This window comes from Tenrec ecaudatus, chromosome 5 (assembly GCF_050624435.1).
Source record: "Tenrec ecaudatus isolate mTenEca1 chromosome 5, mTenEca1.hap1, whole genome shotgun sequence".
Classification (NCBI taxonomy): Eukaryota; Metazoa; Chordata; class Mammalia; order Afrosoricida; family Tenrecidae; genus Tenrec; species Tenrec ecaudatus.
The window spans coordinates 106947967-106961107 of NC_134534.1; the positions used below are offsets into that span (position 1 = coordinate 106947967).

A 13141-nucleotide genomic window follows, 5' to 3' on the forward strand; every position below is an offset into this window, starting at 1 on the left:
TACTAAGGCCAGATGGTGTTGCAGAATGAGATTAATCTTTGTTCCTCTAACATCTGCGGGTCAAATCTATCCTAATTCAACAGAGCGGCGTTCCCTTGGGCAGGGATCTCTCAATAGCCATCTAGAAAACAATCAGTGGAGAAGTCTGGAGAGTCTGGTGCCCAGGGTCATAACTGCAGTTCCAGTATGTGCCACTAGGTGCTATGAAACTGAGGTCTCGAACTCTAGGGAGGTGGGTGCCGGGGGGAGGAATCCAGTCTTTGCCAGCAAACTGGGCCCTGTTTTCTAGACAACAAGCAAGGGCCACTGGATTTGGGCCTAGAGGGCTGACATAGGGAATTCCTGGCATGAGGAATTCACTGGACCTCTGAAAGCAAGACCACTGTTGGAATAGCCTTCCAATAGCCTTAAAGGCGACCACTGGCTTGAGCAGCCGTCTGCAACCTTTGAAGGGGAGTAGGGATCTGTTAATTGGCTCAGGGTGCATTCGAGGGAAATTAGGATCCTTGGCTGGACACATACTGTCACAGCAGAGCTGTGCCCGGAACATGCGTGGCCCGGGGAAGAAGGCAGTGGTGCCAAGAAGCCTTTCGTTACAAAAGCCTTAGCAGTTACTCAGTGGACGACCTTCAGATGCCTTTTGCTGAGGCTTTGGCAAAGGAAAACCAGCCAGTGTATAAGAGAGTTTAATATATAAGAGCAATTAAACATTGAGAAAACATCCCAGTCCAGATCTAGTCCATAAGTCCAATATTAACCCATATGTCCAATACCAATCTATAAAGTCCTCTTCAGACTCATGAAACACATGCAATGACACCGAATTCAGGAAGGTCACAGGCCAGGGTGTTAGAAGTCTTACAGGTCCAATGGCATTGTAGGCATCTCAGCGCAGGCAGGGCTTTCCATGTGGCTTCTCCAGCTCCTTTGGTCTGACTCCATCAGCCTCGCTCCATGTATCTTCTCCACAGGGAGTGAGCCAAGAGAGTCTCTCCTGCCTCCCAGGAGGAAATCCAGGAGTTCCCAGAATTCTCAGACCATGCCCACACAGAGGCCTCATTGCTATGGCCCGATTGACAGACTGGACTCCACCCTGTCACTCTTAATCCTCTCAAGTCCCAAATTGACACCAGATTATGTAACTACCACAGCTGCCCTGCAAGAAAAATGGCAGGCGCAGAGTGCATGCGGACAAGTCGGGAGTCGGCAGAGTGGAAGCAATGGGAGCCAGGATCCTGCAGAGACCAACAGGGTTTATGCATGCACATGCGACCCTTTTGCTGACAGGAACACGGAGCAGACCACTGCAGACTGCAGTGTTTCGAACGCATCGCAGGAAGCCAGGCAGCAGGAAGCATGCGAGGCAGCAGAGGAGCAGAAAGGCAGACACACAGGAAACCCAGGGGAGGAGAGGAAGACACACACAGGGCGGGGAAGGGATTGGAATGCCCGCCCTACGTTGCACATGGCCTCATAGGGGGCTGTTGTCAAGTTGGCTCTCAGACACCACCAGACCAGTCGTAGTGGAGGAAGAGGAGGAAGATGAGAAGATTCCACTTCCCTCTAGGAAACTGGCATCTTTTCTAAACTGAGCACCTTGCAGTTTAAGTCCAACCAAGCCACCCAGTTCCCAGTCCCTCAAGGGTGGTTAGGTAGGATTCCAGAAAGTGCCCGAAAAGAGTCAGTGAGGCCGGAATCGGAGGGCCGCTCCAGGAAAATATCCTGAGCTGGACTTTCCTGAAGGCACCACAATGTTAGATTTCTCCAGAGGGTAATACTGTGGTTCTTGGCTTCACACGACAAAGACTTCATGTCGAAACCAGTTTTGTAATCCAAGTGAGTTTTTATGAAGGATGGGAGAAGATTCAGGTTTTACAGTCTCAAAAGAGTACATACTATTTCAGGGAAGCGTGCCAAACCCCGCAGAAGCCGTGCTGAGGGCCACAACTGGAGATGGACAACCTCATGGGCCTGTGCCCCACATGTGGTAAACTGAGGCCAGAGAGCAAGCAGCGCGGCCCAGTGGGAGCAGGAGCAGGGTAAAGGAGAGCACATTCCCACCAGCAGGGTATTTGAAACCTCTGGCTGGGTAGGTGTGGTCAAAGGTATTAGTTGACCTCATTGGCCGAATCAAGCCCATCTAGGCCTAGTTTGGCCCATAATACCCAGCTGGCTCGGAGACTTCTATTGGAGCATGCCCAGTTAAGGAAGTTATTGTTGGCTAATGGCCACCAGATTTTTCTTCCCAACCGCTTGTAGGGGGCCTATGCAGGCATGGGAGGGACCACCCCTCTGTTTCTGTCCGGTTACCTAACAAATCTATCTGCCTACAGACAACTGCTATTCAACAGAAGCTAAAATACATTACATGGGGACAAGATGGTGTCTTTAACAGCCTGCGGCGGTAAAATTGGGTTTCCATTAGTGTAAGACTATATAACAGGACCCAGAGTATGGCCGTCAGGAGGGTGTCAGGAAGGAAGCCCTGGAGGCTGAAGCCTTTCCTAACTGAACTTGTGGCTTGTGAATGTTACGTTGTGCCCAACATGGGGTTTCATCATCAAACATTGGGGGTCTCTCATGTAGGGTGCACACACAGACACACACATACTTAAATAGTAGCCTCAGGGCCTCTGCAATTTGAGTGTCTCTTTTACTTTTTTACAATTTCTCTGAGGACTTAGGACAGCAAGAGCAGCACTCCCACATCTCCTGCTCAGCCTTAACAACGCACAAACACGTCATCAGTGACTATCCAGCATGAAAGCTCAAAGAAGCAGCAGATCACAGACATGCTAGGAATTACCTTTTTGTAAAGGAAGAAAACAATCTTTCTTCTAAAAAAGAAACTCGGACTCGCGTGATTCAAGGTGGAGAGGGATAGGTTTGTATTTTGTATAACATAAAAATATCTTTTACATTTAAATTTCATATTGTCAGTATTTCTGTCCAGATCCAGTTAAGTCAGTGGTTCTCAACCTTCCAAATGCGGCGACCCTTTCATACACTTCCTCATGTTGTTGTGACCCCCCAACCATAAAATTATTTTCATTGCTACTTCATAACTGTTATTTTGTTACTGTTATGAATCAGGCGACCCCTGTGAACGATCATTTGACTCCCAAAGGGGTCGCGAGTTAAGTAATATGCTATTGTTCGCTGCTGTTGAGTTGGCCCGTCTCACATCAACCCCATGCACAATGAAATTGAACTGTTGTGAGCCATAAGGTTTTATTAGTTGATTTTCTGAAGTAGCTCATTATTTCTTCCTAGTCTTAGTCTAGAAAGTTCGCTAGAATCTATGCAGGAACTGCCACTGACTGACAGGTGGTGACCGCCCATAAGGAGCAATAGCTAGGAGTCAAACCGAATTTTCACACACAGAAGGCAAGAATTCTATTGAAATTTAAACGGAGGTGGCTGTGGAGGCTGGGGACTAAACTGCCCCTTCTCTAAGGCGGCAGCTGAGAGCTGCCCTTGGCCCAGATGGGCCCAGTCAGAGAGGGGCGTCTGGGCCCCACGTCTCCGTGGGCGAGGAGTCGCCCCTCCGCAGAAGTGAAGTCCTTCGCCCTCCCTGTGCGGGGAGCCGTTGGACCCCCACCAGACCCCCCACCCCATGGAGGGGCAGCCTCTTCCCTGGATGTGTCCACTTCCTCAGGGAACTGGTTTTGGAATCCAAGGGAACCTCGAGGGCGGTTTTCTTCCATCTCTGCCCTAGCATCCCTTCGACAGCTTTTGTTTTATTTATAAACTTCAGGGGATTTTCGTCTCCATGTAGTTTATGGATCCAGACCCGAAGGATGGTTTGTAAAGCCGGAACGCATGCCAGAGTCACCGCAGGATTTTGTTGACAGTGGATTCATATGATTCATCAGAAATGACTCCTAGTGAAAGAGCATCCTCCAGGCTTAAAGATTACTCTACAGGTGCTACCCTGCTGCAGAAAGGATTGGAATCAGTAAGGAACTACATTTGTCTCTACTTCACATCAAAAGAAAATTCCCGAGTGTTCACAATTGAAGGAAGATATTGATTCCTAACAGGTTGCAGTCCTTCTGCATAAACAATGGTCCTTATATAGTTTAACTCTCCTATAGTGATCGCAAAGAATATTCCAGACTCCTAAGTGCCTTTATGATTGCCGAAGAGCAAACAGGAATTGCTGTGGAAGTTGGAGAAGACTTTAATGTCAAAGTGGTTTTCTCTACCCTCCCAGGAGTGAAAGGAACGCAGAGGGGCTCGGAAGCATTTCTTGTTCCGATTTGGTCAAAATCTCAAGTGCCATCTGAGAATGTTAAAGAGAAAGTGTTGTGGCCGGGTTGGTTCTCCTGTCTATTTGGAGATAGTCTTCTAGAGACTGTCACAGAAGAAGTCACCTGTCTGCCGTTATTTCTTGCACATGGAGCAGGGTCAAATACAACCATAATTGGAAACTGGCTTCAGAAAACCTTTGACTGTTGTTTCTGTCCCTTATCAATCAATGCGTTTAATATTTCTTGGATGGCTGCTATGTGGACGTCGTGCAAAATGGATGGTTACGTGGCTCCTACAGAATTTCTTTGGGCTGTCCCCTGTAGCCCACAAAGTCTTGATATTTCTTATGCCATACACCTAAAGGATGCAAAAGCTTTGTAGGACAGTGCACAAAACACCTGGAAAATTACACAAAAGGAAGTTGACTTATTCATGGACTTCCTTTATTCACATTTTTATAGACATTTCAAAATTCATTTGTCAGTCACAAGATTGGTTCATGTTTCAACATCTATAGCTCCAGCACATACTGATGGAAAAATAAAGGTTAGTTTGAACAATTAAAAAGAATTCTATTGAATTACCACTGCCCATGGAGCAAAACAGATTTTACATTTTTATCTCGGTTTTTCTGGTCGGTAAAAAGTGTTTATGAAATACTTAGGAAATCCAAACGGAACTCTAGTGGCATAGTAGATTACACATTGGTGTGCTCACCACATGGCAGGTAGTTCAAACCCATCAGCCAGTCACTTCACAAGCGAAAGATGAGACCTTCGGCACCCAGAAAGGTTTACAGCTTCAGAAACCACAGAGGCAGGTCTCCGCAGTGCTGCAGGGTCCCTATGAGTCAAAAACCCTGATGACAGTGAATTTGGTTGGGTTTTGTTCCTGCTATTGTTTTGTACTGTTTTGCTTATTTAAGCCCAAAGCACTTTAATAGATCATTTGGAAAGTAGAAAGGAGGTAAAGGGCAGAACATCTGAAGGACTAAGGTTCTTTCGTGGAGACCAGGCCAGCACATTATCTTTGCTCTCAGAGAAATTGCAGCGATATCTACATGGGAGAAGGAGTGTGTGTGTGTGTGTGTGTGTGTGTGTGTGTGTGTGTGTGTGTGTGAGAATATCGGCCCAAGGGTCACTAACTGAGAGTTTATGAGCCTGGAGATTGGACACAAGCAAAAACAAATAAAACATTTAGAAGAAAAGGCATGCATCTTCACTATTGGGAAACAAGTGTTGGGGGATGGAATTGTTTTAGCTAGAATCGGAGGGGTTTTTTGTTGCTTTAATTTGGTTTGTTTTTTAGTGAAGAGATACATTCGTGACCCATGCTGCCATATGTGCTGTGGGTCACAGATCGGTCTACTGCCTGTGTTCTTTAGCTGCCACCTTGTTTCGTGTGAACAGAGCATTCTGTTCCTGAGAGGCCCCTCGGCCTGCTAGTGACTGGGAAGTCAGCCTGGCATGTCTTGTCTACTGGTGGGTGCGTGCAGGTCCTGGACTCTGTCTGTCTCAGCTGCTGGTGGAGAACGTATGTTCTTCTACATGTGTCTTTGGGATTTCAGGGTGACCAGGGCGGACTGAGGACATTGCAAAAAAAGTGGACATCCTTCCTAAAGGCCCGGTTGATTTGCTCCAAACCAGATAGCAACCTTGTTTTCAACATGCTACAGGATGTGTTCGTTCTCCGAGGTCCGTGGCTGAAGGAGCCTGTGTTCTACGCTGTCTTCACCCCACAACTGTGAGTGCCCTGTGCAGGGAAGATCCTGGGCGGCCAGTTTTCTGGCATTCACGCTGGCAGTTACATCCTCTTTCTTCTGCCTAGGAACAACATGGGACTGTCAGCAGTGTGTGCCTACAACCTGTCTATGGTGGAGGAGGTCTTCTCTCGAGGGAAGTACATGCACAGCACGATGGTAGAGCAGTCCCATACCAAGTGGGTACGCTACAATGGGGCAGTACCCAGGCCACGGCCCGGAGCGGTGAGTGGAACAATGGAATGGCCTTCCCAGTCCAGGGCCTGACAGGGGCAGAGCTGAATGCCTCCTGCAGCTGTCATTGACCTGACTACATTTGGGCCTACCTGTGCTGCTCAGGAGCAACCAGGGCCTGTCCTCAAGACACCCGAGGAGCACCCTCGTGCCTGGGGAAGGCCAATGAGTATCTTCTGCTTCCCTCTACTGCATAAAGTCGCACAACTCTGGTAACACTGTGCACACACAAGAAGCTTCCTCTAACTGGTGTAGAGGCACTTTGGGAAGCACACATAAATGTGTTAATTTGCACAGTAAAATTTGGCAGATTTCATTCTCAGTTTCCTGGAGAGAGACACCAGTACTTTTAAGATGTTAGTGCTCCAATGAGCAATCCTGTCTGGGCATCATCACTGAGTCACACTTTTCTACTAAAGTTTTAAATTTCATGTCCTTTTTTTCCCTCAACTATAAACAGAAGAAATATACTTAATTACAGGTAGTCCACAGGTGTGGAGTGTCTGACTTTTGGATAACTCATATATGGCATTTAATGTGCAGATGTCTTTGAAACTATTGAATAAGCCCTATTTTCAACAGATTATTTATCACAATTACTTTCACTTGCTGCTTGTGTAGCTTTTAAATCATTGAAAAGGCTTCTGGACTGTTCTAGGAATAAATGGAGGTTAAATAAGAGCATATGCACCTGTTGCCACTATCTACAAATTCTTAAACATGGCGAGGGACAACTATAATTCGTAACAGGAGTGCCTGGAAATGTCAGGAAGTGAAATGGTCTAGTAGGTAAAAGAGAAGTGGAATAAGCAACTGCTCTATAACCAGGACTCCAGACTCCTGGGACAAAGGCGCCTCAGGATTCCACCACTCCCCCTTTCTGCAAGAGAATCACTTTGTTTTTCTTGAATCTGACACCATGATATTGTGATAGCGTGGAGGTGTGGCGCTGTCCTTGTTCCAGCCATGGCCATGGTCCACTACTTAGGATATGTGATTTCTCCCACAGTGCATCAACCGTGAAGCCAGGGCAGCCAACTTTACCAGCTCCCTGAACTTACCTGACAAGACGTTGCAGTTTGTGAAAGACCACCCTCTAATGGATGACTCCATCATGCCATACGAGAGCAGGCCTCGGTTAATTAAGAAGAATGTGAACTACACCCAGATTGTGGTGGACAGGGTGCAGGCTCTAGACGGGACCATCTATGATGTGATGTTTATCGGCACAGGTAGGTTCACTAGCACTGCACAGTCATATGCATTGTTAGGTGCCTTTGAGTCACTTGCAGCTCATAGCAACCTAATATACAATCGAAGAAAACACTGCCCGGTCCTGTCGCACCCTCAATTGTTTTTTATATTTGAACCCATCCATGTAGCCTCTGTGTCAATCCATCTTGCCTAAGTTCTTCCTCTTTTTCACTGTCCTACTACTTTACCAAGCATGATGTCCCTCTGCAGGGACTGGTCTCTCCTGACAACATAGACAAAGTGTATGACATGAAGTCTTGACATTCTTGCCTCTAAGGAGCACTCTGGTTCTACTTCCAAGACAGATTTGTGCTTTTGGCAGCCCATAGTACTTCCAGTATTCTTCTCCAGCACCATAATTCAAATTCTTCTTTGGTCTTCCTCATTTAATGTCCAACTTTCCTGTGCATAAAGACAATTGAAAATATCATTGTTTCATCAGGTGTATCCTAGTCCTCAAGTATCATCCTTGCTTTTCAATACTATAACGAGGTCTTGTGCCTCAAATTTACTTAATGCAGTGTATTGTTTGATCAGTTGACTGATGATTCCATGAGCATTGATTGTCCAAGTAAGATGAAATTGGTGACAAATTTGCTCCTTTCTCCATTTATCATCATGTTACCTATTGGGTCAGTTGTGAGGATTTTGGTTTTCTTTTCATTGAGTTGTAATCTATATGGAAGGCTAAAATTCTTTATCTTCATCAACAGGTGCTTTAAGTCCTCTTGACTTTCTGCAAGCAAGGTGTGTCATCTGCAGATCCTACATTGTTAATAAGCCTTCCTCCAATCCTGATGCCTCATTCTTCTTCATAGCATCTAACTTCTCTGATTATTTGCTCAGTATACAGATTGATTAAGTACGGTGAGAGGATACAACCCTGACCTACACCTTTTCTGATTTTAATGCATACAGTATTCCCTTGTTCTGTTCACACTGTTGCCTCATTCTGTTCACACAATTACCTCTTGATCCATGTACAGGCTCTGCATGAGCACAATGTAGGGTTCTGGGATTCCCATTCTCCTCAAGGCTAACCATAGTTTATGGTCGGCACAGTCAAATACCTTAGCATAGTCAATCAGACACAAATAAGCCTCTTTCTGGTATCCTGCGCTTTCAGTTAAGATTCACCTGACATCAACAATAATACCCCTTTTCCGTGTCCTCATCTGAATCCAATCTGTAGCTCACTTAGCTCCCTCTCAGGACACTGCTACAGCCATTGTCGGATGATCTGCAAACTTGTACTTGCATGCGACATCAGTGATACTCTTCTATAATTTGAGCATTCTGTCGGGTTACCTTCTTTGTAATGGGTGTGAATATGGATCTTTGCCAGTTGGTTTTCCAGATATCTATCTTCCAAATTTCCAAGCAGAGATTAGTAAGTCCTTCTCGTGCTTCATCAACTTACTGAAACATTTCAGTGGATGTTCCATCAATTCCTGGAGCCTCGCTTTTGGCTAATGCTTTCAGGGCAGCTTGGCCTTCTTCCTTCTGCACCATTGGTTCTTGCTCATCTGCTGCCTGTACATGGTTGAATGACGAGCTCTTTTTATTCGCCACATTGTGTATTCTTTCCATTTTCTTTTGATGCTTCTTGGGTCATTCAGTATTTTCATAGGAACTTTCAATATTTCAACTTGAGGCTTAAATATTTTCTTTTGTTCCTTCTGTTTAAGAGATGCTGAGTGTTATCTTAAAACCTTTTTGGTTTTTTAAGTCTAGATCTTTGCACTTTTCATTATAATGTTTTACTTTGTCTTCTCATGCTTCCCTTTGAAATGATCTGTTTGGCTTTTTTACTTCACCATTTCTTCCATATGCTACTCTACCTACAATTAAGAGCAAGTTTCAGAGTCTCTTCTTGAAATCCATTTTTACCTTTTCTCTCTTTCCTGTCTTTTTAATGACTTTTATTTGTTTGTGTATGATATTCTTGATGTCATCACACCGCTCTTCAAGTGTTCTGTCATTAGTGTTCAGTGTGTCAAATCTTCTTCATATGGTCTTAAAATTGAAAGGGAGAGACAAAAGGTCATATTTTGGCTCTCATGGATTTGATTTCATTTTCTTCAGCTTCAATCTGAACTTACATATGAATATCTTCAGTCAGCCCCTGGCTGCTTACATTGAGCTACTCCATCGGCTCTTCCCACACATGTTATCAGTATGACTTCTGTGTATTCCATCTGTAGAAGTCCACACAGTCTTTTTATGTTATTGACTTTCGATTAAGAAGTTGTCAGCCGAAGATAAACAAGCAGCCATCTAGCTCAGAAGAAACAAAGTCCACATGGAAGAACACACCAGCCTGTGTGATCCAGTGGTCCCAAAGGGATCAGTTACCAGGCATCAAAGAACAAAAAATCATATCATTGACTGCACACCTCCATGATAGGCTCACTGAAGACAAATGGGTGCATAAGCAAATGTGGTGAAGAAAGCTGATGGTGCCTGGCTATCAAAAGAGATAGTGTCTGGGGTCTTAAAGGCTTGAAGGTGAACAAGCGGCCATCTAGCTCAGAAGCAAATAAGCCCACATGGAAGAAGCACACCGGCCAGTGCGATCACGAGGTGCCCACGGGACCAGGTATAAGGCATCATGCAAAAAAAAAAAAAGATATAAGTGTGTGTATGTATGTGTATATATGTGTATATGTATATATGTATATATATATCATATTAAATGAAGGGGAAAGTGCAGAGTGGAGACCCAAGGCCCAAGTGTCGACCAATGGAGATCCCCTCATAGAGGGGTTTAGGAGAGGAGATGGGTTAATTAGGGTGTGAGGTAGTATCGATGAAGAACACAGCTTTCCCCCAGATCCTGGATGCTTCCTCCCCCCAACTACCATGATCCAAATTCTACCTTGCAGGGCTCGATAGGACAGAGGCTGCACACTGGTACATATGAGGGTTGGAGGTACAGGGAATCCAGGGTGGATGATACCTTCAGGACCAAGGGTGTGAGGGACGATGCTGAGAGAGTGGAGGGTGAGTGGGTTGGAAAGGGGGAACTGATTACAAGGATCCACATGTGACCTCTTCCCTGGGAGAGGGACAGCAGAGAAGGGGGGAAGGGAGACTCCGGATAGGGCAAGATATGACAAAATAACTATGTATAAATTTCCAAGGGCACATGAGGGAGGGGGGAATGGGGAAGGAGGGGGGAAAAAAAAAGAGGACCTGATGCAAGGGGCTTAAGTGGAGAGCAAATGCCTTGAGAATGATTGGGGCAGGGAATGTATGGATGTGCTTTATACAATTGATGTATGTATATGTATGGATTGTGGTAAGAGTTGTTTGAGTCCCTAATAAAATGTAAAAGAAGAAAAGAGAAAAAAATGATTAGGGCAAAAAAAAAGTCAGCCACAGAAAAGTGGGTGAAGGGAGATATCAGACAGGCAAAGATATGGCAAAATGATAATTTATAAATCATCAAGGGTTCATGAGGGAGAGGGAAGCAGGGAGGGAAGGGGAAAAAAAGGTGATGCCAGGGGCTTAGGTGGAGAGCAAATGTTTTGAGAATGATGAGGGCAATTAATGTACAGATGTGCTTTACACAATTGATGTATGTATGGATTGTGATAAGAGTTGTATGAGCCCCTAATAAAACGATTAAAAAAAAAAGAAGTTGTCATCCTTGGAAAATTATATCAAACAATCTCCAGCTTGGATTCTATCACCATTTATGCATCCAATCAATTCCAATAATTGTCAATGCATCTTGATTTCATGTTTGATTAATTTCAGACTGAAGAAGTTGGTAAAATTCTTCAACCTCTTCATCACTGGCATTGGTGATTAGTGTATACATTTGAATAATAGTTCTATTGATTGGATTTCCTTGAATGTAGATAGATAGATCCTATAAAGACCATATTGGACTTCAGTATAGATCTTAATCATCCTTTGTGATGATTAATGCAACCCAGTTCCTCCTGATTGTTTTAATCTCAGCATGGTAATTCATGTTTTTCTGGTTCACATTGACCAAAATAGTGCCTAGAATGTCTATTTTTATGCATTCTATTTAAAAATTTTTACCACTTTCAATTTCCCTAGATTTATACTAATTGATATTTTCAGCTGTTCCTTCTCATTTTGAATCATGTCCTGTCAGCAAAAGAAGATTCTGAAGGCTTTATTCCCACAGCTTTACTCCATGAGCATCATGATAATTGACGCTCCATGGAGATGGCAGCTCTTCCTCAGTCATATTTTGAATGCTTTTACACCTGACGGGCTCATCTTCTGGGACAACTTCTGATACTGTTCTTCTTCTCATGAGGTTTTCAGTATCTGACAATGTGTCTATGCTATCTATCAGGTTTGTCACAGCTAATTCCTCAAAATTGGACAGACCATTTCTTTTTTTGTAGTCTTGTCCTAGTCTGGCAGCTCTGCTCAGACCTGTGCACGGGTCTGAAATACCAGTGACAGTTATGTTTAATCCATCTTAGGGAGAAGTGTGGTGGATAGAAAATTAATAATGATAAGTATGCTATAAGGGGTGATAAGGAGTAAGTGGATCCAAGAATCACAGATTCGATTACCTTTGTCCCTGGACTTGCGCACTAGGCCTGTTCCATGTGGATTTCCTTGTCAATAGCATCTTGAGTAAAAATGTATCCTTCCGTTTTCTGATTAAAAAATAATACCAACGACATAGCTTCCAGCAACACCTAGCCACCACAGAGCAACGAACTGACTGACCCGGAGTTGTCATATGGGTTAGGCCCTGTGTTGCGGTGCAGAAAACAGGAAAATCTGATTCCAACATTTACTATGAATTTGGCAACGAGATCAAGATGACTCTGTTGGTTTACTGTAGAAGGAGGTTAAGGTTTCCTGAGAAATAGTTCTACGCAGGCATCGGCCATTGTCTCGTCTCCGTGACTGTCAGCTTGCCTGGAGAACTTGATAAAAATGCAAGAGTTGGTTCGAGTCTAGAATTAAATCTGATTGGCCTGACTGGAGCACTTGTGATGTTAGATACCATTGAGTCACTTCTAACTCAGAGTAGCGCCACATTCAACAGAATGAAATATAACCCGGTCTTGCACCAACCTCACAATCTTTGCCACACTGGAACCTATTGTGGCAGTCATGTGGCAGTCCACCTCACTGATTAAAAACAAAAAAAGGCTGCCCTTGTATTTTACCAAGCAGGATGGCCTTTCTCCAAGGGGTGATCCTTCATGATGACATGTCCAAATTTTGCGGAAGAATGATTTATGATCCTTTTCCCCCCACTCTTTTGAAGAAGCTTTTTGATGCACATAACTGTCTTATTTTTAGTGTGACTCAGTCTTTTTTTTTTCAATCATTTTATTAGGAACTCATACAACTCTTACCACAATCCATACATCGGTTGTGTAAAGCACATTTGTACATTTGTTACCATCATCATTCTCAAAACATTTGCTCTCCACTTAAGCCCCTGGCATCAGCTCCTCATTTTCACCTCCCTCCCTGCTCCCTCTCCCTCATAAACCCTAGATAATTTATAAATTTTTGTCGTATCTTGCTTCACCCACTTTTCCGTTGTCCATCCCCCAGTGAGGAGGTTATATGTAGATCCTTGTAATTGGTTCCCCCTTTCTATCCTACCCTCCCTCCACCCTCCCA

At 44.4% G+C, this 13141-nt stretch overlaps 1 protein-coding gene and 1 pseudogene across 4 annotated transcripts in view; both read left to right on the forward strand.

The window, feature by feature from the left end:
* The window catches only part of SEMA4D (semaphorin 4D), a 190787-nt gene that overhangs the window by 140605 nt on the left and 37041 nt on the right, over positions 1–13141 (forward strand). For all 4 annotated transcript variants that reach the window (XM_075549823.1, XM_075549819.1, XM_075549822.1 and 1 more), the window contains exons 9-11: positions 5822–5997; positions 6082–6238; positions 7257–7479. In XM_075549823.1, the coding sequence (XP_075405938.1) occupies positions 5822–5997; positions 6082–6238; positions 7257–7479 (556 nt within the window). The remainder of the gene's footprint in view (positions 1–5821; positions 5998–6081; positions 6239–7256; positions 7480–13141) is intronic.
* On the forward strand, positions 2380–4818 carry LOC142448505 (centromere protein L pseudogene; annotated as a pseudogene).